This window comes from Narcine bancroftii (assembly GCF_036971445.1).
Source record: "Narcine bancroftii isolate sNarBan1 chromosome 2 unlocalized genomic scaffold, sNarBan1.hap1 SUPER_2_unloc_2, whole genome shotgun sequence".
Taxonomy (NCBI): Eukaryota; Metazoa; Chordata; class Chondrichthyes; order Torpediniformes; family Narcinidae; genus Narcine; species Narcine bancroftii.
In genome coordinates, this window is record NW_027211799.1 from 103542 (window position 1) to 127644 (window position 24103).

The 24103-nt window shown below is 45.0% G+C and overlaps 1 protein-coding gene across 6 annotated transcripts in view; it reads left to right on the forward strand.

Moving 5' to 3' along the window:
- Window positions 1–24103, forward strand: part of syne3 (spectrin repeat containing, nuclear envelope family member 3) — a 161128-nt gene that overhangs the window by 66065 nt on the left and 70960 nt on the right. For 3 of the 6 annotated variants that reach the window (XM_069912212.1, XM_069912217.1, XM_069912213.1), the window contains one exon: window positions 13241–14317. The exons of 1 other annotated variant lie outside the window; for it this stretch is intronic. In XM_069912212.1, the coding sequence (XP_069768313.1) occupies window positions 13241–13438 (198 nt within the window). In that variant the 3' untranslated portion in view covers window positions 13439–14317. Of the gene's footprint in view, window positions 1–13240; window positions 14318–24103 lie in introns of those variants that run through there. 2 more of the 6 variants (XM_069912214.1, XM_069912218.1) reach the window with 1 other exon arrangement.

The following is a 24103-nucleotide window of genomic DNA, read 5'->3' on the forward strand; positions in this document are numbered from 1 at the left end:
AATTGTTACATAATATTAGAAATAATATTTGCTGTTAGTGCATCATTCCTTTTCAGTGATGATCTGGAGCTTTGCAGATCTGTTACACTGAGGAGACAGGAAGAGGATAGTTGGGTTACAGTCAGGAGGGAGAGAGGGAGCAGGCAGAGCAAGGCTCCCCGGCGGATAGATGGGGAAGATGTGTACACAAGGCTCTTTCGTGCCGCAGAATGTGGACCAGGCAAAGGGTGGAGAGGCCATACTGGGTAAAGAACTTGGTCAGGTGACAGACCTCTCAGTGGGGGAGCAATTCGGTGACAGTGACTGCAACTCCCTGGTCTTAGCAGAGCTAGGAACAAGGATAGGAGTAGACAAAATAGACAAGAGTCTACTTGGGTAAGGGCTAATTACAATAGGATTAGGCAGGAACTGAGGAGAGTAAATTGGAGCCGATGTTCTCCAGCAAAAACACAGACATAATTGGAGGATGTTTAGGGACCACTTGCGTGGGATTCTAGTAAGGTTTATCCCACGGGAAAAGATGGTAGGATAAGGGAACCGTGATTGACAGAGGTGAGACAGCTAGTGAAGAGGAAGAAGGAAGCACATATAAGGTTTAGCAAGTAAAAGTCAGGAAGGGCTCGTGAAAATTAACTTAATTAAAAGAACTTAAGGACTTAGGAGAACTAGAATCGGGCACAAAAAGGCCTTGGCAAGTTGGATTGAGGAAAAATGAACAAGATGTCTGGAGTTCAGGTAGGGGTGCTTAAGAATAATGGCGGCAACATGAGTCTGGAGGAAGAGATAGGGGAGTTCCTGAATGAATACTTTGTTTCAGTGTTCATGGGGACCTTGGCCATTTTCAAACAGGCTTATGTGCTGGAGTATGTTGAGTTGAAGAAAGATACAGTGCTCGATCTTCAATGCATTGAGATTGAAGATTTATGCAACATGGTTTTGTGAGGGGGTAGGTTGTGCATCACGAGCTTAATTGGCTTTTTTGAAGAGGTCATAGAAATTGATGAAGGGAGGGTGGTAGATGTGGTGCAAGGTCCCCCAGGTAGACTTATTCAGAAAGTCACGGAGCATGGGATCCACGAAACCGTGGCAGTATGGATACAGAATTGGCTTGCTTGCAGAAAGCAGAAGTTAGTAGTATTTTGCCTGGAGTAAAGCACAAAAATTTGCAGACACTGTGGTTGAAGTAAAAACACGATGCTGGAGAAACTCAGCAGGTCAAACAGTGGGTCCTTCATATAGTAACGTTAAAAATACAGAACCATCGTTTTGGGTTTGAGCCCTTCAACAACGTATGGGAAAATGTCAGCAAGTGTCTGAACAAAAGAGTGGGGGTTGGTAATAGGTGGAGAAGTGGGAGGGGAAAAGGGCAAGCAAGGGCAGGGCTGGGTGAATAAAAAGGGAAGAAAGGGAGGAGAGCTGCAAGGGAGTTCTTCAATAACAATTTTGATATCAGGATGACCTGGTTGCTCAGATTCAACTGAAAAAGGATGATATTGTAGCTATTACTGAAACATGGCTCAATGAGGGGTGCTCAATATCCATAGTCTATAGGAAAGATAGGCAGGTGGGTAGAGGAGGAGGGGTGGTTCAGATGATTAAAAAAATTACATTAAATCAATAGAAAGAAGGGACATAGGGTCAAAAGAGGTAGAATCATTACGGGTTGAATTAAGAAATGTCAAGGGTAAAAAGACCATATTAGCAGTTATATACAGGCCCCCAAACAGTAGCCGGGAAGTGGATAATGAGAAACAGCAGGAAATATAGAGGGCGTGTCACAGGGATAATATCAAAATAATTACGGGGGATTTTAACATGACAGGAGATTGGGAAAGAGGAAAATTCTGGAAGCCAGGAGAGAGAGTTTGTAGAAAACCTAAGAAATAGCTTTTTTGAACAGCTTGTTGAGAAGCCCACCAGGGGATCTGCAGTTCTGGATTGGGTCATGTCCAATGAACCCGAGGTTGTTAGGGAGTTAAAGGTCATGGAACCTCTAAGAAGCAGCGATCATAAAGTGGTTGAATTTAATTTAAAATTTGAAAAGGAAAAAAAATTATCGGATGTATCAATTTTTCAGATGAATAAAGGAAATTACAGTGGTATGAGAAAGGAACTGGCACAAGTAAATTGGGAAAGCAAACTAATTGGAAGATCAGATAGGACTGGAAGATATTTTTGCAAGTAATAAAAGGCATGCAGGATAGATATATTCCAAAGAAAAAGAAATTTGTCCAAGGAAAGATGGTACCATTGTGGCTAAAAAAAGAGGTGAGGGCTAAGAAAACCAAAGGAGAGGGGATACAAGGAAGCTAAAATTAGTGGGAAATCAGAGGACTGAGATTCCTTTCGACAATTACAGAAAGAGACAAAAAATGTCATTCAGAAAGAAAAGATGACTATGAAAGGAGATTAGCTAACAATATTAAAAACAATACTAAGAGTTTTTTCAAATATATAAGGAATAAAAGAAAGACTCGTGTTGGCATAGGACCGATAGAAAATGATGCTGGGGAAATTGTAATGGGTTAGAAAGAGATGGCAGAAGAACTTAATTAATATTTTACATCTGTCTTCACCGTGGAAGACATTAGTAATATCCCGGACATGCAGAGGCTCCATGGAGTAGAGTTAGATTCGGTTAGGTTTACTAGAGAACTTGTGCAAGGCAAACTAAATGGATTAAAGATTGATAAATATCCTGGGCCAGATAAAGTGTATCCATGGGTTTTGAAAAAGGTGGCTTTGGTAATTGTAGATCCACTGGCGATGATCTTCCAGAAATCGATAGACTGGAGAGATTTCAGAGGACGGGAAGGTTGCAAATGTGGTTCCACTGCTTAAGAAAGGTGGGAGACAGAAAAAAAGGAAACTATAGGCAGATTAGTCTGACATCGGTGGTTGGGAAGATATTAGAGGCGATCCTCAAGGATGAGGTGATGAAATACCTAGAGATGCATGACAGGATCGGTCCAAGTCAGCATGGTTTATTAAAGGGTAGATCCTGCCTGACTAACCTATTAGAGTTATTTGAAGAAATCTCAAGTAGGATAGATAAAGGAGAGGCTGTGGATGTTGTCTTTTTAGATTTTCAAAAGGCTTTCGATAAGGTGCCGCATATTTATCATAATTCTGTTAGTTTTAGGGTAGTTTTAAAGTGATCATAATTCTGTTAGTTTTAGGGTAGTTTTAAAGTGATCATAATTCTGTTAGTTTTAGGGTAGTTTTGAGGAAGAGCAAGGAGAGGCCTAAAGTTGAGGTTCTGGATTGGAAAAGAGCAAATTTTGAAGGAATAAGAAGGGATTTGGGGAGTATTGAGTGGGACAGGATATTTTCAGGTAAGGATGTTAATGAAAAATGGAGGATATTCAAAAAAGAAATTTTGAGGGTACAGAGTAGTTATGTCCCAGTCTGGATCAAAGGAAAGGCTGGAAGTCATAGGGAGGCTTGGTTTTCGAGGAATATTAGAAATTTGGTTAGGAGAAAAAGGGAGGTGTACAAGAGGTATAAAGAGCAGGGAGCTGAGAAGTTGAAGGAGGACTACAAGGAGTGTAGAAGGAATCTTAAGAAAGAAATTAGAAAGGCCAAAAAAAGGCATGAAGAGGCTTTGGCTGACAGAGTAAAAATAAATCCAAAGGGTTTCTATAAGTACATTAAAAGTAAAAGATTAGTGAGAGATAAAATTGGACCCCTTGTAGATAGCGAGGGTAGGCAGAGTGAGAAGACAGAGGAAATGGGGAAAATTTTGAATGATTTCTTTGCCTCGGTATTCACTAGGGAAAAAAATGTTGAACCAGTTGAAGTAAATAAAAATAGTGGGGAGGTCATGAAGCATATAAGGATAACCGAGGAGGTAGTGATGGCTGTGTTAAAAAAGATAAAGGTGGATAAATCTCCCGGACCGGACAAAATATTCCCTAGGACATTCAGGGAGGCTAGTGGACAGTTAGTGGGGCCATTAACAGAGATATTTAGGATGTCACTGGCCACGGGGGTGGTACCAAAGGATTGGAGGGTGGCACATGTGGTTCCTCTGTTTAAGAAAGGGACCAAATGCAAACCTGGGAATTATAGGCCTGTAAGTCTGACGTCTGTGGTGGGCAAGTTGATGGAAAGTGTTCTGAGGGATGCTATTTACAAATTTTTGGAGGTACAGGGATTGATAGGGAGTAATTAGCATGGTTTTGTCAGGGGTAGATCATGCTTGACAAACCTGATTGAGTTCATCAAGGGGGTTACAAAAAAGGTTGATGAAGGGAAAGCTGTGGATGTTGTCTATTTGGACTTTAGTAAAGCTTTTGACAAAATTCCCCACAGGAGGTTAGGAAAAAAGGTGGAGGCATTAGGTATAAATAAGGAGGTAGTGAAATGGTTGGATGGAAGGTATTAGAGAGTAGTGGTAGAAAATTGTTTGTCCAATTGGAGGCCGGTGACTAGTGGAGTTCCTCAGGGTTCAGTCCTGGGTCCACTATTATTTGTTATATATATATTAGCGATCTGGATGTAGGGGTAGAGAATTGGATAAGCAAGTTTGCGGATGACACAAAGATTGGTGGTGTTGTGGACAGTGAGATAGATTACCGTAGATTAAAAGGTGATTTAGGAAGGCTGGAGGTGTGGGCTGAGAAATGGCTGATGGAATTTAATACAGATAAATGTGAGGTGCTACATTTTGGAAAGGCAAAGGGTTAAAATTAAGGGTTCCCGTTCTGAATGGCTGCCTGTAACTAGTGGTCGGTCTTGGGGCCACTGCTGTTTACAATTTATATTATTGATTTGGATTATGGTATCAATGGTTCTGTGGCCAAATTTGCGGATGACACCAAGATAGGTAGTGGAGTAGGAAGTGTTGAAGAAACCATTAATTAGCAGAAGGATATAGACAGATTAGGAGACTGGGCAAAATTATGACAGATGAGATTTAACGTAGAGAAATGTACAGTTGTACATTTTGGCAGCGGAAACAAAGAGACAGAATACTATTTGGATGGGGTGATTCAGACCTTGGAAGTGCAAAGGGACCTGGGCGTCCTCATGCAGGGAAAGCTAAAAGTTAATGACCAGGTGAAATTGGTAGTGAAGAAAGCGAATGCTATGTTGGCTTTCATTTCAAGAGGAATAATGTACAAGAGTAAAGAGGTGTTGATGAGGCTCTATGGGACACTGGTGAGACCCCATTTGGAGTACTGTGTCCAGTTTTGGGCTCCCTATCTGAGAAAGGATGTGATGTTAGAGAGGGTGCAGAGGAGATTTACTAGGATGATTCCCAGAATGCAAGGGCTAACATGCGAAGAGCAGTTGGAAGCTCTTGGGCTGTATTAATTGGAGTATAGGAGAATGAGAGGAGATCTCATGGAGGTATTTTGAAAGGTTTAAATAGGGTGGATGCAGGTAAGATGTTTCCCTTGGTGGGTGAATTGAAGACAAGGGGTCATAGTCTGAAAATGAGAGGTTATCTATTTAAAACAGAGATTAGGAAGAACTTCTTTAGCCAGAGGGTCGTGGATCTGTGGAACTCACTGCTGTATGCAGCAGTGGGAGCCAGATCACTGGGAGTATTTAAACAAGCAATAGACAAGTATCTCATTAGTGAGGGCATCAAGGGATTATGGGGAAAGGCCGTAAATTGGAACTAGTGTAGAGTAGCTGTGTAGATTTACGGAACAGACTCGATGGGCCTAGTGGCCTACTTCTGTTCCTTTGTCTTGTGAAGTGATTCATTTTGGAAGGTCAAGCTTGAAGGCGGGGTACAGGGTTAATGGCAGGATTCGTAATACTGTGGAAGAACAGAGGGATTCGTATCCATAAATGATCCAATTTTACAAGATGAGGGGGGGAAGGTTTAGGTGAGATGTCAGGAGTATCTTTGTTTTACAGAGTTGTGGGTATCTGGGATGCATTGCAGGTTTCAAAAGGGATCAGGAGGGAGGTATAGGGGGGAAGGGTGGGGTGGAGGAGTGCCCATGCTCTTCATGGATAGTGTGGAAACTGGAAAGGACGGATGGATGTTGTGAAGGGATTATCTACTGAATCCTTTTGAGTTGAAGTCAGAAGCAGGAAAGGAGATCCGGCTGCAACCTGAGGTGTGCAGTAGGAATAGGGTGGTATTAGTTGGGGATTTCAATTTTCAAAACATAGATTGGGAAACGGTCAATGAGTGGGCAGGATGGCTTATTATTTATACAATGTGTTCAGGACTGCTTTTTGCAGCAATATGGTGAGACACCAACTAGAGGGGGAGCAGTGTTAGATCTGTTGTTTGGGAACGAAATAGGGCAGGTGATGGAGGTGAGCGTTGGGGAGAACTTCGGATCCAGTGATCATGGGTCCATTAGCTTTAGCTTAATTATGGAAAGGGAAAAGTTGGGTCAGAAGTCGAAGGTCTTCGAGTAGGGGAAGGCCAGATTTGAAGAAATGAGAATGGATTTGCAGAGAGTTGTATGGTCTGATATTTTTGCCGGAAAGAATGTAGAGGAAAATTGGAGGGCATTTAAGGGTGAGATTTTGAGAGTACAGGATCTTTATGTTCCAGTCCAGCCGAAAGGCAAGACCAAAAGTTCAAGGGAGCCGTGGTTTTCTAGAAAAATTATGAAGTTGGTTTGGGACAAACAGGGGATTGAGGAAATGTATGATCGTTACTTAGATTGCAGGAAGAACCTTAAGAGGGAAATTAGAAATGCAAAAGGAAGGTATGAGGTGTCCATAGCTAATAAGGTGAAAGTGTATCGTAAGGGTTTTTAAAGATACGTGAACAGTAAAGGAGGGTTAAGGATAGAGTAGGTCCACTAGATGACAGGACCGATGAAGTATATAAGGAACCATATGAGATGGGAGAGATATTGAACAATTTTTTCTCGTCAGTATTCACGAGGGAAAGGGACATTGGGCTATGTGAGATAAGTGAGGCAAAGGGCTTAGTTATGGAGTGGATGGGGATTAGTAAAGAGAGGGTTTTGGAGCTTCTAGGGTCAATAAAGATGAATAAGTCTCCTGGTCCTGATGGGATTTTTCCCAGGACATTAAGGGAGGTCAGGGAGCAAATAGTGGGGGATTGGAGGGTTGCAAATGTAGTTCATTTGTTTAAAAAAAGGCATAAGGTGAAGCCAAGTAATTATCAGCCAGTAAGTTTGACTGGTGGTGGGGAAAGTTATGGAGGGTATTCTCTGAGATAGTATGGACAAATATCTGGATAGGTAGGGATTGATTAGGGGCACCCAGCTTGGTTTGTAAAGGGAAAGTCATGTTTGACGAACCTTGTTGAGATTTTTAAGGAGGTGACAAAAAAAGCGGATGAAGGTAGGGTGGTTGACGTGATCTATTTGGATTTTAGTAAGGCTTTTGATAAGGTTCCGCATGGAAGGTTAATAAGGAAGGTTCAATCACTAGGGATAAATAGTGGGATAGGTTCAGACAGAAGAGAGTCATGGTGGACAACTCTCGGTCAGGATTGAAGACTGTGACAAACAGGGTGCCTCAGGGATCGGTGCTGGGTCCCCTGTTGTGTATCATTTATATTAATGATTTAGAGAAGGGTGTGGTTAACTGGGTAAGCAAATATGCAAACTATACGAAAATAGGGGGAGTGATGAATAGTAAGGAAGGTTTTCTTGGATTACAGAAGGATTTGGTTTGTTTGGAAGAGTGGGCTGAAACATGGCAGATGGAATTTAATGTAGACAAGTGCGAGGTGCTGCTTTTTGGTAAAAATAACCAGAATAGGACATAGCAGTAAAGGGGAGGACATTGAGGCACGTAGAGGAGCAGAGGGACTTGGGGGGTTATGGTACAGAGTTCACTGAAGGTGGATTCCCATGTAGACAGGGTGGTTAAGAAGGCATAGGGTATGCTGGCCTTCATAAATCATAGTATTATGGCGGTGAACTCGGCAAACTGGCCCCGCTTGTGACGCCACGTGGCAGGGCATCCCTGGGAAGATGGCACCGTCGGGGTTTTCTTCCCCGGTCTAATCTCCCACGTGGCGCACGCCCCAGGCAGCTTTTATGATGTCATCACGCACAGGGTGACTGAGCCAGCGCTGTCCTTAAAGGGGCATGCGCCAAATTCAAATAAAAGCAGTCATTAATGATCCTCAACGTGGTGGCTGTGTCTCTTTCACTGCTCACACCGCCACAGTGGTGACCCCAACGAGCCCACATGCCTTTCTGGACTCAAGAAAAAACCATGGATTCGGCAGAGCTTAACGCTATCTCCATCAAGCTTCACCCCTTTTGGACCAACTGACCGAGAACGTGGTTCAGGCAGGCGGAAGCGCAGTTTCAACTCCGCAATATCTCCGCAGACGCCATGACGTTTTACCACGTTGTGAGCGCTCTGGACTTAGATATGGCGGTGAGGGTGGACGACATTATCCATCACTCCCCGGCTACAGGCAAGTACATCGCCCTTAAAGATTTGCTGCTGGGAACATTTGGGCTCACCCCCCTCCCACCCCAGCAACGGGCTTCCAGGCTCCTACAGCTTGATGGGCATGGGGACCGTAGTCCTTCGGCGCTGATAGACGAGATGCTGGCCCTGGTGGAAGACCACAAGCCACGTTTTCTCTTCCGCCAAATATTTCTGAAGCAAATGCCGGAGGACATTTGGCTGCACCTTACAGATGAGGACTTCTCAGACCCGAGAAAGACAGCAGCCCGTGCGGATGCTCTCTGGCTCACGAAGAGGGAAAACTAGGCAGCCCTCAACTTGGTGGCATGTCTGGGAACTAGCAGCCTGCCCCCCGCCCCCAAGACCAAGCCAGAAGAGGGTCAGATGTCCTGGTGTTTCTACCACCAGCACTGGGGAACTTAAGCCCATAAGTGCCACCAACACTGCAGGTTTCAGGGTAATGACCAGGCCAGCCGCCGTTAATGGCTAGGACAGCTGGCCGCACGAACAGCCTCCTTCATGTGACGGACAGATCCACCGGCCGCCGATTCCTGGTGGACACAGGCTGAGCTGAGTGTCCTCCCCCTCCCCCACTGCATTAGAGACTTGCACCCGATCTTGCGGTCCAACTTTGCAGGCGGCCAACGGCTCCACCATCAGGACCTATGGCACCTGCAAGGCACAGATCCAGATCAGGAAGGAGAATTGCCACTGGAGGTTTATCCTAGCCTCCGTGGGCACCGCACTGTTGGGGGCCGACTTCCTGAGGGCTCACGGTCTGCTGGTTGACATGAAGGGCAAGAGACTGGTCAACACCCGAACGTTCCACTCCACATAACTGGACACAGTAGACGCCTGCAGCCCTGAAATCACCGCCGTAGCCACCGCCAGAGATGAGTTCGCCGACATCCTCCGCTAGTTCTCCACCATCCTAGAGCCATGGTTCAACACCGCCATGACCCAGCATGGGGTTTTCCACCACATTGCCATGCAAGGCATTCCGCTGCACGCTAGGCCCCGACGGCTGCCACACAAGAAGCTCCAGCAAGCAAAGGAGGAGTTCTCCAGACTCCAAGAACTTTGAATCGTCCGGTGCTCGAACAGCTCCTGGGTATCGCGCTCCATATGGTCCCAAAATTGTCTGAGGGCTGGAGTCTGTGCGGGGACTACCGTTGGTTGAACGATGCAACGTCCCCGACAGGTACCCGGTGCCCCACAAACAGGACTTCTCCACCAACCTCCACGATGCACGGGCCTTCTCCAAGGTGGATCTCGTGCAGGGATACCATCAAATCCCAGTGCATCCAGACGACGTGGGTAGGACGGCCATTATCACCCCATTTGGCCTCCGAGTTCCTGCGTATGCCCTTTGGCCTAAAGAAAACAGCCCAAATGTTCCAGCGCTTCTTGGACGTGGTTGGGAAGGATTTGGACTTGTGTTCATTTACCTGGATGATATACTCATTGCCAGTCGCGTCCGCGACATGCACAAAGCCCACCTCCCCACCCTCTTTGCTCAGCTGGCGGATTTCGGCCTCACGGTCAATGCAGCCAAATGCCAGTTCGGCAAGGAGACCCTCCAGTTCTTGGGGCATACCATTTCAGCGGCTGTGTCACACCACCTGTTCAACGTTTCTCCAAACCCACATCCCTGAAAGGCCTCCAGGAGTTCGTGGGGATGGTGAACTTTTACCATTGTTTCATCCTCGGCGCTGCTCACACCATCCGCCCATTTTTCGCGCTGATGTCCACCAAAGAAAATCCTGGCCGGAAGAGGCGGACAGGGCTTTCGTCACGACAAAGGAGCCCCTAGCCAACGTGACACTATGAGTACACCCACAGCTGGAGGTGCACACAGCGCTCTCCGTGGATGTGGGGGGGGGGGGGGGGTGTCCTGGAACATTGGCACCTGCTGTCCTTTTTCAGCAAGCAGCTGCTCCTGCCAGAACTCACATGTAGCGCCTTCGACTGGGAGCTCCTGGCACTGTACTTGGCCATCCGCCATTTTCGCTACTTCCTCAAGGGCTGGCTGTTCACAGTCTTCACGGATCACAAGCCCCTCACTCAGACACTGGCGATGGCCAAGGATCCGTGGTCCGCCAGACAACAGCATCACTTCTCGTACGTGTCGGAATTCACAACAGACACCCGACACAGGGCCGGCAAAGACAATGTGGTGGCGATACACTTTCGTGCCCCGCCATCAACACTCTCACCTATTCTGATTACCCCCAGCCTAGATTACCCCCAAATGGTCCAGGCCCAGAGGAACGATGCGGAGACACAGGCCTTGCGGACTGCCATCTCGGGCCTCGAACTCCAAGACGTCCAGTTTCCCAACAGCCCGGACACACTGCTCTGCGATGTCTCAACAGCACGCCACGACCGGTAGTCCTGCTGCAATGGAGAGCAAGGGTTTTCAGCTTAGTCCATGACCTCGCTCACCCAGCAGTGAAAATGACAGTGCAGATGGTCGCAGAGCGGTTCACGTGGCATGGGCTTAAGAAGGAGGTGGCGGAGCTTGCCAGGAACTGCACCAGGTGTCAGACCTCAAAGGTCCATAGATACACGCTGACTCCCATACAGAACTTCGACTCGGCGTCTCGCATGTTCCAACACATCCATGTCAATATCGTTGGACCCCTGGCGGTGTTAAGGGAGGCTCGTTGCCTCCTCATGGTGGTCGACTGTGCCTGAGGCCATCCTGATCAAGGAAGCCTCTGTGGAGACTTGCGCCAGGACTCTAGTCCTGGATCACCCAATTTGGAGTCCCGCCGCACATAACTAGCGACAGAGGCGCACAGTTCACGTCTGCCCTGTGGACCCAGATGGCGAAACTCCTGGGGGTGAAGCTCCATCACACCACGGCATACCACCCGCAGCCCAACAGGTTGGTAGAGAGGTTCCACAGGCATCCAAGGCATTGCTCATGGCCAGGCTTTCCGGACCAGATTGGGTGGACGAACTACCCTGGGTCCTCCTGGGATTAGGATGGCACCCAAGGAAGACCTACAAGTCTCGGCGGCGGAGATAGTGTACGGTGCACCACTTTCCCTACTAGGTGAGTTTTTCAGCTCAGACCCTGACACCGTGGCCACCGACGCAAACCTGCTGGCGTACCTCCGTAGGAGTCTGGGCTCCCTGGCTACCCCACCCCCAGCACGCCATGGCACCCGGCCAATCCACCTCCCCAAAGAACTCGATTCAGCTCAGTTTGTTTTCGTGCGAAGGGGTCTGCAGGGTGCACCGCTGCAGTAATCGTAGGAGAGGCCGTACAGTCTTGCACTGTGAAGGCGGAACCTTTACCCTAGACACTGGGGGGAGGGAGGAACTTTTTATGGTGGACCGCCTGAAGGTGGCCCATCTGGACTTGTCTCAGCCGGTGCCGACAGCCAAACCTAAGCAATGGGGCCACCCGCCCAAGCGGTGGGACACGTAGCCAGTTCTGGGTGTTTGTGTGGCGGCGTACTCGCTCAGGGCAAACTGGCCCTGCTTGTAATGCCACGTGGCGGGGCAGCCCTGGGAAGATGGCACCGTCAAGGGTTTCTTACCCAGTCAAATCTCCCGCGTGACGCGTGACCCAGGCAGTTTCTATGATGTCATCACACACAGAGTGACTGAGCTAGCGCTGCCCTTAAAGGGGCACGCACCAAATTCAAATAAAAAGTCGTCAACGACCCTCAACATGGTGGCTGTGTTTTTTTCACTGCTCACACCACCACAGTATAGAATATAGGAGCTGGGAAGTGATGCTGTGGCTGTTTAAGGCATTGGTGAGGCCAGGTTTGGAGTACTGTGGTCAGTTCTGGTCTCCAAATTGTAGAATTAAGGTGGAGAGGGTGCAGAGAAGATTTACCAAGATGTTGCCTGGCTTACAGCATCTGGATTACAGGGAGAGATTAAGGAGACTGGGACTTTATTCATTGGAACATAGATGACTGAGAGGGGATTTGATAGAGGTATTTAAAATTATGAAGGGAATAGATAGACTAGACATAAATAGACTCTCCCCAAGGGCAGGGGAGCTTGGAACGAGAGGGCATGATTTAAGGGTAAGGGGGCAAAACTTTAGGAGTAATGTTAGAGGTGGCTTTTCACTCAGAGAGTGGTGGCAGAATGGAATAATCTTTCAGAAGAGAGAGTGACAGCAGGGTTCCTTCTGTCATTTAAGAGAAGTTTGGATGAGTACATGGACGTGAGGGGGTTGGAGGGTTATGGGCAGAGAGCGGGAGGAGGGGAGCTAGTAGAGTTGTTCAAGTGAACCGGCGCAGACTCGAAGGGCTGACAATGGCCTGTTTCCGCGCTGTAAACTTATATGGCGATATATAAATCAGGGGGACATGGCGGAAATATTCTGCGAGGATGATGTGGCCAGTGGGCTTGTGTCTGTGCTGTAGAGTTGAAGGGTTCTTTTTGAACCTTGTGCGTTTGGATTGGTTTGAAAGTGGCTGCCTCCCTCTCCATGATTTTTAATTTATTATATTTTGTATCTTCTTTTGTGGACACCATCCAATACCATGCAGCTAAATTTTGTTTGTCATTGCCTCCAATATGACTGCCCTTGGTGCCACAGAAAGCCTTTGTAAAGTTGCTGGGAGAAATCAGCAAGGGGAATGTGGAACTATGGCATTATTGGCAGTTGCCTCATCTTTGGGCTTGTGTCAGTTTAAATTATTTATTAATCTGTCCTGGTGAGGTCAATGGGTTTTTTCCCCCATATTCAACTGAAAACTAAAACAAAACATAAAATACTACTCCTTAAAGCCTCATAGATGGCTGCGAAACACAATGTGTGTTTTGAATTTGCAATTGAATGTTCTGCTTTGTAACTGATTTTGTTCTCTGCTTTATTTACCAGTGCACCTCACGAGGAATCTGCCATTACCTCTCTCGTGTCTGCTGGGCAGCTCTCCCTCTCCAATTGATCCTGCTCCTCCTGTTGCTGCTCGCCTTCTTACTGCCTCTTACAGAAGAACAGGGCAGCTGCAGTGTGGTCAATAATTTGGCACGCTCTTTCTCCCTGATGCTGCGATATCAGGGCCCCCCTCCAACATAGGCAGTCACATATGTGCACGCTCTTTCTCCCTGATGCTCCGATATCAGGGCCCCCCTCCAACATAGGCAGTCACATATATGCACGCTCTTTCTCTGATATTGCAATATCAGGGTCCTATTCTAGCTTCTCACAGTGTATCCAGCACCCTGATCTTGCTCTGAAATGAGTATCCAATGCAGGCAGCTTGTCTTGCACAATGTTTGGGGACTGACAAGGGGTGATTTCGTCTGAGATGCTGAACAGCAGTATGTGCCTTTTGTTGCCTGACATCTTGTGGCAGAAGTTATCTTTTTGTCTGTGTGGATGTGGAAGCAAGGTGTGCCATTCTTCACAATGAGCTGTTTTATAAACCTTTTTTAAAGTTAGGAGATAAAAATAATTTATTGGGAGGAATTTTCAGCTGATGTTTGAGATTCTGGACCTCGTATTGAAACAAGACATGATTGATTTTATTTGTAAATTCTGAGGGGAGTATCTTTTTGTGATGGGTGGTCTTAAAATTGCAGAAAGTCATCTGTGTCTCTTTAAAGTTAACCAAGTGTGAAGTTTTTGCAACTGCACAGCAGTTGACGCAACTAATATGAAGGAAAAATTCCATGAGAAATGTTATCCTCAATTACATAATAAATGTTAGACCGTCACATCATTTCCATAGACTTGTATAAGACAGAATAACAGGCCAGCTATTCTCGACAGGGGTCCTCCAACACCCCCCCCCCAAACAAAAAACAACCTGAAGCTACATCTTGTGTAACATAAATATTTTTTTATGATTTTATATAGTCGGAGAGAAGTATGGAAGAAGCCAAAACCTGACGGCTTCACAGGGAAGGGGGTCCGTGAACTTTGAGCCAAGTCCAAGGTGGTGGGGGTGGGGGGGGGGCACAGCTGCAGAAAGATTGAGGATGGCTGACAGAGACCACTAATTTGGTCATGTTGCAGAATCTCGCAGCAGTGGAGGTCTGATGCGCTTGTGCCGAAGGTTGAAAGATCTTTCCATTGCCCTGTAAAGAAACCTTGTTTTTGTCTAGAATGGCTGAACCCTCTTTTGAGATGCTTGGTTCTGACTGTGCAAAGGGAGGAAAAGCCTACAGTCAAACAGCACTGGACAGGCTCTATGGCCCAACATCCATACTGACTAAGTTGGCATTCTGAGCTGGTTTCATTAGCCTGCAATTGGTGGTACAAATGTCTTTTGAATTCTGTTATGGTTCTCCTTATGGTTTCCATTGGCAGATTGTTCCAGAAACAGATCACCCTCAGCTTAAACAGATGCCTTCCAGTGTTTGGCTTGTCTACACTGGACAAAAAGACAGCGAGCATTTACTTTATCTCTGTCCTCGGTTTTATAAACTGCAGCTACTGAGTCTAGCTCCATACGAACTGTATGTTCAATGATCTCACCTCGTCATTGTACTTGAAAGTGTGGGCTGAGACCACCGTCTGTCCTCGTACAACAAACTGACCACCCCAGCCAGCAGTCTGGTGTACCTTTGCTTCCATCTGAGGGAAGTCAATAATTACTAGTTACTCGATCGATTCACAAAGTTCTGGATGCAATCTCACTAGAGCCTTAAATAATTGAGAAAATGTCTCTGTAACAATGGTAAACCCGAATTTTATATATGTTCTCTTGCAACAAAGATTAAAATAATGTTTATTATTATTTGATGTGACTGCGTATTGTCTTTTTGTGATTCATGTAATTTGGAACTATTTTTCAGCCTCCCAACATTTAAAAACAAGTTTTGTCCATTGTTCGGCATGGACTAGAAGGGCGAACTAAGTTGGCCTGTTTCTGTGCTATAATTGTTATATGGTCTTCTGACTGAAATGCCAGAGCTTGCATTTTCAAATGTTGAGCATAGAAACAAACTCATTGTGTCTATTATGACATCCAAATCAAACTCAAAATATGCTGCTTGCACCTGATCGATAACTCGCCATCCTCTTCATGTTCATGTGGCCCTATAGAAGCCTCTTCAGTGGGACCTCCACTGCTCCTGGCAGCCTGTCCCAGGTTCCCACTGCTGTTTAAAAATACATTTTTGGACATCACCCTTAAAGATTCTCCCTCTCAACTTAAATCTTTCTCCTCCTCTAATGCATCACCCCTTTACCTTGGGGAAAAGAGTAGAATGTTACAGCATAGGACAGGTTCTTTGGCCCATAATGTGACAAGACCACAACCTAATCACTACCTCACATCCACATCCTCTTTTTGTTACACCCTCTATCTGCTTATCAAAGAGTTTTGAATATCCCAGTTCTACCAGTCTCCACTAGCACCTCTCACTACAACAACAAAAAATCCCTCTGCCATCTCCCCTGGGCTTTCTCCACTCACCTTGAATAGATCTCCAGTATTTTCTATTCCTGCTGACTGTTCACCCTTTGTAGGCCCCTCAAAAACGTGTATTCCTCAATTAAGTCTCCTCTCGTGCTTGCTATTCTGAGAGGAAGAGCTCCATTTCTGTCAGCCTTGCTTCATATGACATGTTCTTCAGTCCAGGCAACATCCTGGTGAATCCTCTCTTGAACTTCTCAACTCTTACTGTGTTATGCAACCAGAACTTCCAATACTCCAAATGTAGAGTTTTGTAGAGCTGCAGCATTACCTCATGGCTCGAACTCTCCCCAATACATAAAGGTCAGGACACCATATACCTTCCAAATTACCCTATCAACTTCAGTGCAGAGTAGAGGGGCTTGTTTCCTGTGCTGTCATGTTCTATGGTTCTAATTTGTAAGGCAACCTTGAGGATTCGATGGACTTGAACTCCAAGATCTGTCTCTTCCTACACATTGTCATGAGCCACATATTTCACCTTCAAATGCATCACTTCACACTTGCCTGGATTGAACTCCACTTGTCACTGCTCAACTGAACTCTGCATCCTGTCTATCCTGTGGCAACCAGCAACAACGACTATCAAGCAGTGGCTCTCACATCCATAGAGATGAAGTGTTTTGAGAGGCTGGTGTTGAAGCTCTCTGAGCAGCGACATGGATTTGTTCCAATTTGCACGTCTACGGCAGATGCCAGCTCACTGGCTCCATACAAAGCCTTGGAACACGTGGAAAGCAAAGACTCGTACATCACGATACTTCTCATCGATTACTGTGGAAGTCGGTCGGTGGCTCTGAAATGAAATCCGACTGCAAAAAACCTTTTCAAAGTAGGCAGACTATTATAAATGATCAATTCACATACGGGAAGTGAGGATGACCAGTCAGGAGTCGTCTTTCTAAAGTCTCAAAAATACAGAGGTATGCTTCTGAATTTATACAATTTCAAACGAGTCAGGGGCAAAATGCATCATTCTATATGGAAAAATAGTTTCCCTGCCCCGATGCCTGGGTTTTTGGTGTTTACCTTTCACAAGCAGAACAGAACGTACATGTCATTGCTTCAAAAAATGCAAAATGAATTCTGTTTATGCCAGCTTTATCTCACCGTCTAATTGTGTTTACGTAAGCCATCCTCTTGGCTGTCCATGTAAAGTACATTGGGTGTTATTTTTCATATTGTGTTGCAAGATCATATTTGCAGCTGTCTGTTTTCAGCCATTTTGTCTGTCTCTAAATTTAAAAAGCACCAGCTTTAGTATTGGGATATAAATCAAAAGCATTGCAATATAACCCTCATTCTTCTGCACTACACTACACTACCTTCACCACCACCATCATCTGCTAAACCTGATCAGCAAACCCCATAACCTGGGCCCCAATACCCCCCTACGGAATTGGATCATGGATTTCCTCACCCCCAGACCACAATCAATGAGGGTTGGTTAAAATAAAATTTCCATCAGGACTGGACACCACTGACCTGTGTTCTTAGCCTACTCTTCTCATGTTGCACCTCTGACTGTGGCTTGGTATGACAATAACACCATCTACAAATGTCCTTCGATGCCACAGTAGAAAAGGGTTTGATAGGGACATCGGAAACCCTGGCAAACTTATATAGGTGTGGAATGGAAAATGTGCTGTCTGTATCGCAGCCTGGTATGGGAACATCAATACCTCTGAGCTGAAAGTCCTGCAAAATGTAATGGACACATACTAGGACATCACAGGCAAAGCTCTCCCCATCATCGAGAACATCTACAGGGAACGCTGCCATTGGAGGGCGGCAGCAATTATCGAAGATCCATGCCACCCAGCACCCGCTCAGTTCTCGCTGCTGCCATCAGGAAAGAGGTGTCGGTGCCACCAGCCTCGCACCCCCAGGTTCAGGACCAGCTGCTCCCCCTCCACCCTCAGACCCTCAACCACAAACTCATTGAAGGACTTTTACTCTGTACATTATTATGACTGATTTTTTTTCTGTATTTGCACAGTCCGTTAGTTTTCATTTCTTCCTTTGTTTACAATTTTCTCATTTATATGAGTATCTTTTTTTGGTACAGATTTTTTTGTACGACCAACAAATTTCATCTGTGAGAAGTGCATCCAACTGCAGCTCTTGACAAGCTGAGTTAAGGAATTGGAACTGGAGTTGGATGAACAGGGATTCAATCACACTAATGAGGCAGAAGGAAGGCAGATGTGTGACAGGAGAGGGAAGGCAACAGGAAGTCAGTGCAGGGCACCCCTGTGCCAGTCCCCCTCAGTCACAAGTGTGCCCTTTTGGATACTGTTGGAGGGGACGACCTACCAGCGACAAGCCATGACAGGGAGGTCTCTGGCACATGTAATGGATGTACATCTTCAGTTAGAAAATATATATTTCTTAATAAGTTATAGGGTTAAATATTGATAAAAGATTCCACAAAAGGGAGGGGTTGGGGGGAGGGAACAAAATAGTACAGAGCAGTAAGGAGAAGGTTAGAATGCAAACAAAGAAAGTTTGTAATAAGTATTTGAATATGGATGGGGAAGTGATAAGAAAGGAAATGCTCTGGAAGAAGATGAAGGGCAATTGGCAGGAAAAGTAAATAATGTTGTTATTAAAGATGAGGGAAAACAGGGATTAAAAATTGGGAAATCTCTGAAATTCATATATTTTAATGCCAGTATTGTAAAAAAGGTGGATGAGCTGAAGGTGTGGATTGATACTTGGAAGTATGATGTGGTAGCGATTAGTGAGACATGGTTGCAGGAGGGATGTGATTGGCAACTGAATATCCCTGGGTTTCGTTGTTTGAGGGGCAAGAGGAGGTGGGGTTGCATTGCTTGTCAGGGAAAATATTACAGCGGTGCCTAGGAAGGATAGATTAGAGGGCACATCCACAGAGGCTATTTGGGTGGAACTGAGGAGTAGGAAAGGAGAGGTTACACTTGTAGGGGTGTATTATAGACCACCCAGAGGGGACCGAGACCTAGAGGAGCAAATCTGAAGGGAGATAGTAGATATTTGTGATAAGCACAGGGTTGTAATTATGGGAGATTTTAATTTTCCACATATAGATTGGGAAACACATTCTGTGAAAGGACTGGATGGGTTAGAGTTGGTGAAATGTGTGCAAGATAGTTTTTTACAACAATATGTAGAGGTGCTGACCAGAGAAGGAGCAGTGTTAGATCTACTGTTGGCAAATGGGATGGGTCAAGTGATGGAGGTTAGTGTTGGCGAGCACTTCGGGTCCAGTGATCATAATGCCATCAGCTTCAATGTCATTATGGAAAGAGAGAAGTCAGGGCCAAGGATTGAGGTTTTTGATTGGGGAAAAGCTAGATTTGAGGAGATGCGAAAGGACTTGCAGGGTGTGGATTGGGACAATTTGTTTTATGGGCAGGATGTAGTAGAGAGATGGAAGTCTTTTAAAGATCAGATTTTGAGAGTGCAAAAGCTTTATGTTCCTGTTAGGTTAAAAGGAGGGGCAAAAGGTTGGAGAGAGCCATGGTTTTCAAGGAATATTGGAAACTTGGTTCGAAGAAAATGGGAGGCATACATTAGATATAAGAAGCATGGAGTTAAGGGGATGTTTGAAAGATACATTGAATGTAAGGGGAATCTTAAGAGAGGAATTAGGAACGCTAAAAGAAGGTACGAGAAAACTATGGCAAGCAGGGTGAAAACTAATCCAAAAGAGTTCTACAAATATGTTAATGGTAAAAGGTAAGCTAGAGACAAAATTGGTCCCTTAGAGAATCAGAGCGGAAAACTGTGTGTGGAGCCTAGAGAAATGGGGGAGATATTGAACAGTTTTTTTTCTTCGGTATTCACTAAGGAGAAGGATATTGGGAGATGTGAGATAAAAAAAGCAAATTGGGTAAATATGGGGAATATAGAGATTACAAAAGATGTAGTTTTAGGGCTTTTGAAGAATATAAAGGTGGATAAGTCTCCGGGACCAGACGGGATCTTCCCCAGGACATTGAGAGAAGTGAAGGAGGAAATAGCAGAGGCTCTGGCGGTAATTTTCCAAATTCATTAGATATGGGGATAGTGCCGGAGGATTGGCGCATTGCGCATGTGGTTCCGTTATTTAAAAAGGGGGAAGCCTGGCAACTATCGGCCTGTAAGTTTGATGTCTGTGGTAGGTAAATTAATGGAGAAAATTCTTAGAGATAGTACTTATAAACATCTGGATAGACAGGGTCTGATCAGGAGCACTCAACATGGATTTGTGGGAGGAAGGTCATGTTTGACCAATCTGATTGAATTTTTTGAAGAGGTGACTAGGAATGTGGATAAGGGTAGCGCAGTGGATGTTGTCTATATGGACTTCAGTAAGGCCTTCGATAAGGTACCACATGGAAGGTTAGTTAGGAAGGTGCAGTCTTTAGGTATAAATTTTAAGATAGTCAAATGGATTGAACATTGGCTGAAAGGGAGAGGCCAGAGAGTGGTAGTGGATAATTGTCTGTCAGGTTGGAGGCCGGTGACCAGTGGTGTGCCTCAAGGATCTGTATTGGGCCCATTATTGTTTGTTATATACATTAATGATCTAGATGATGGGGTGGTAAATTGGATTAGTAAATATGCAGACGATACTAAGATAGGTGGAATAGTGGATAATGAAGAAGGTTTTCAAGGATTGCAGAGGGATTTGGACTGCTTAGAAAAGTGGGCTGAAAAATGGCAGATGGAATTTAATGCTGATAAGTGTGAGGTGCTTCATTTTGGTAAGAAGAATCAGAATAGGACATACGTGGTAAATGGGAGAGCATTGATGAATACAGAAGAGCAGAAAGATTTAGGAGTAACGGTACATCGTTCCCTGAAGGAAGAAACTCACGTGAATAGGGTGGTGAAGAAGGCTTTTAGTATGCTGGCCTTTATCAATCATTGCATGGAATATAGGAGTTGGGAGGTGATGTTGAGATTGTATAAGACGTTGGTGCGGCCTAATTTGGAGTTCTGTGTGCAGTTCTGGTCGCCTAATTATAGGAAGGATATAAACAGAGTGGAGAGAGTGCAGAGAAGGTTTACCAGAATGTTACCTGGGTTTAAGCATCTAGAGTATAGGGAGAGATTGGACAGATTAGGTCTTTTTTCTTTGGAGCGTAGAAGGTTGAGATGGGATTTGATAGAAGTATTTAAGATTATGAAAGGGATAGACAGAGTGGATGTGGATAGACTATTTCCGTTAAGAGGAGGAAAGATTAAAACAAGAGGACATGAGTTAAGAATTAAGGGGCAGAGGTTTAGAGGTAACATGAGGGGGAACTTCTTTACTCAGAGAGTGGTAGACATGTGGAAAGAACTTCCGGGAGAAATAGTGGCGGCGGAATCAATTGTATTATTTAAGAAAAGGTTGGACAGGTATATGGATGAGAAGAAGATGGAGGGTTATGGGCATAGTGCAGGGAGGTGGGTCTAGAGAGGGGTGTTTGGTTCGGTGCGGACTAGAAGGGCCTAATGGCCTGTTTCCGTGCTGTAAATTGTTATGTTATGTTATGAATTCTTCCTTGAGAGATTCTGTGGGGTTTTTTTGCGGGGTTTTGGGGTTTCATGTTTATGTCACAATCATGGCAGGGAGAGGGGAAAGATCCGTGCATTATTTAAATTATTGAAAAAGTTTTATTGTTAAACAATATTTGAAAAATCAATATGGATAGAACATTAAAATTTATTAGTCTTAATGTTAATGGGATAAACAGAACAGTGAAAAGGAGGAAGGTCTTGGCATACCTAAAAAAATTAAAGGCAGTTATAGTCTTTCTACAAGAATGTCTTGGGTAAATTTATACCTCTCATTTTGTTCATTTAGATTGGTCACAGTGTTTGAGCTACCGAAAGAAAATAGACACACACACCGAGAGCAGTTCAGTTTATACAAATGTTTATTACTAATTCAAAAGCTGATTTCACACTACAATATGCAAGCCCTTCCCAACTATACTTATCAACGCTTGGACTGGTCCCAACTGCCGAAGCGAGGCAACGACTTGTTGTCAGATTTTCAGGATGCTGGTAGCAGCTTCTCCACCTCCCCCGACCGGGACGTTGCTCGGACTTTGGCTGTTCTTCCTTCTTGACAAGGGGTGTTCCCACCCCTCGGAGAGTCTAAACTTCAGCAGCAGGACCACAGGCTTATATACCCCAAAAACAATTAATCATGTGCCTACTCCTTCTAATATTTGTCAGTCAAAATCAAAACTGAACATTATATTCTACAATTTAGAAGATTAATTATTATGGAACCAGGATGTTATGATTTCCTGGTTTATCTCGTAGATACAAAGACTTATTAAAACTTCTCGAGCAAGACAGGTTGTGACCAATTCGTCAATTTCAGAGTGTTGCATTTGACAACTGCTTTCCCTGGGCCCCACAGTGGAATTCCATTTCAAAGTGTATCTTCAGATAAGTCCCCATGGCTGAGTTTAATTACATCTGCTAGTTCTGATAGTAAGGTGACCTGCGTGTGGACCCAGTGTCGTCAGTTCCATATAAGCAAAAAGCATCTGGGTACATGGTTTTAATCCTGCATTACAAAGAAACACATCTTACCAAATCGGAACATGCTGAATGAAAGAGGATGGGTGGGACGTAATATCATATTCATGGCTCAAAAGCAGGAGGAGTAGCGATTCAAATTAATAAAAATATTCCTCAAATAAAAGAAGAGACATTGACCAAGCTGGAGGATTTGTAATGGCGCACTGTAAAATTCATGCAGAATCATGGACAGTTTATGAACATCTGTGCACTAAATTATGATGAAAGATTAAAAACAGTATCTCTCTTTGGCTTGGCTTCGCGGACGAAGATTTATGGAGGGGGTAAAAGTCCACGTCAGCTGCAGGCTCGTTTGTGGCTGACAAGTCCGATGCGGGACAGGCAGACACGATTGCAGCGGTTGCAAGGGAAAATTGGTTGGTTGGGGTTGGGTGTTGGGTTTTTCCTCCTTTGCCTTTTGTCAGTGAGGTGGGCTCTGCGGTCTTCTTCAAAGGAGATTGCTGCCCGCCAAACTGTGAGGCGCCAAGATGCACGGTTTGAGGCGTTATCAGCCCACTGGCGGTGGTCAATGTGGCAGGCACCAAGAGATTTCTTTAGGCAGTCCTTGTACCTTTTCTTTGGTGCACCTCTGTCATGGTGGCCAGTGGAGAGCTCGCCATATAACACGATCTTGGGAAGGCGATGGTCCTCCATTCTGGAGACGTGACCCATCCAGCGCAGCTGGATCTTCAGCAGCATGGACTCGATGCTGTCGACCTCTGCCATCTCGAGTACTTCGACGTTAGGGGTGTAAGCGCTCCAATGGATGTTGAGGATGGAGCGGAGACAACGCTGGTGGAAGCGTTCTAGGAGCCGTAGGTGGTGCCGGTAGAGGACCCATGATTCGGAGCCGAACAGGAGTGTGGGTATGACAACGGCTCTGTATACGCTTATCTTTGTGAGGTTTTTCAGTTGGTTGTTTTTCCAGACTCTTTTGTGTAGTCTTTTGCCTTGGCGAGTCTGTTGTCTATCTCATTGTCGATCCTTGCATCTGATGAAATGGTGCAGCCGAGATAGGTAAACTGGTTGACCGTTTTGAGTTTTGTGTGCCCGATGGAGATGTGGGGGGGCTGGTAGTCATGGTGGGGAGCTGGCTGATGGAGGACCTCAGTTTTCTTCAGGCTGACTTCCAGGCCAAACATTTTGGCAGTTTCCGCAAAGCAGGACGTCAAGCGCTGAAGAGCTGGCTCTGTATACAGTATAGGGAAGACAAAATATACTGTTGGAGGAGACTTCAATTTCTGTCTAGATCCAAATCTGGATAAATCAGCCAGAAAAATGATAAGGGCAAAGGCTGCAAAAACTACATTATCATTTATGAAAGATTTAAATTTGATTGATATATGGAGGCAGCTTAACCCTGTAGAAAGTGACTACTCGTTCTACTCAACGGTACATGATTCACATACAAGGACTGATTTGTTTTTAACGTGTGTCCAGTTAAAAAGTTGAGTGGTAAAAACAGAATATTTTGGTGAGACTTCTATCACATCATTCACCATTAACTATTGCAATAATGGAAAAACAAGAAAGTGTATATAGATGGTGTCTCAATGCCACACTGTTGAAAAGGAAAGACTTTTGTGAGTTTATTAAGAGTTAGATAGAACTATTTTGTGAAATCTTTCTTCTATTGATAATAGCATTTTAATATGGGATATACTTAAAGCTTAAGAGAACAAATTATTTTTTTAAACAAAATGATCTTGAGAGAATATGCAACAGAACTAGATGGTGTAGAGAAAGATATAACAAAATTGGAAAAAGAA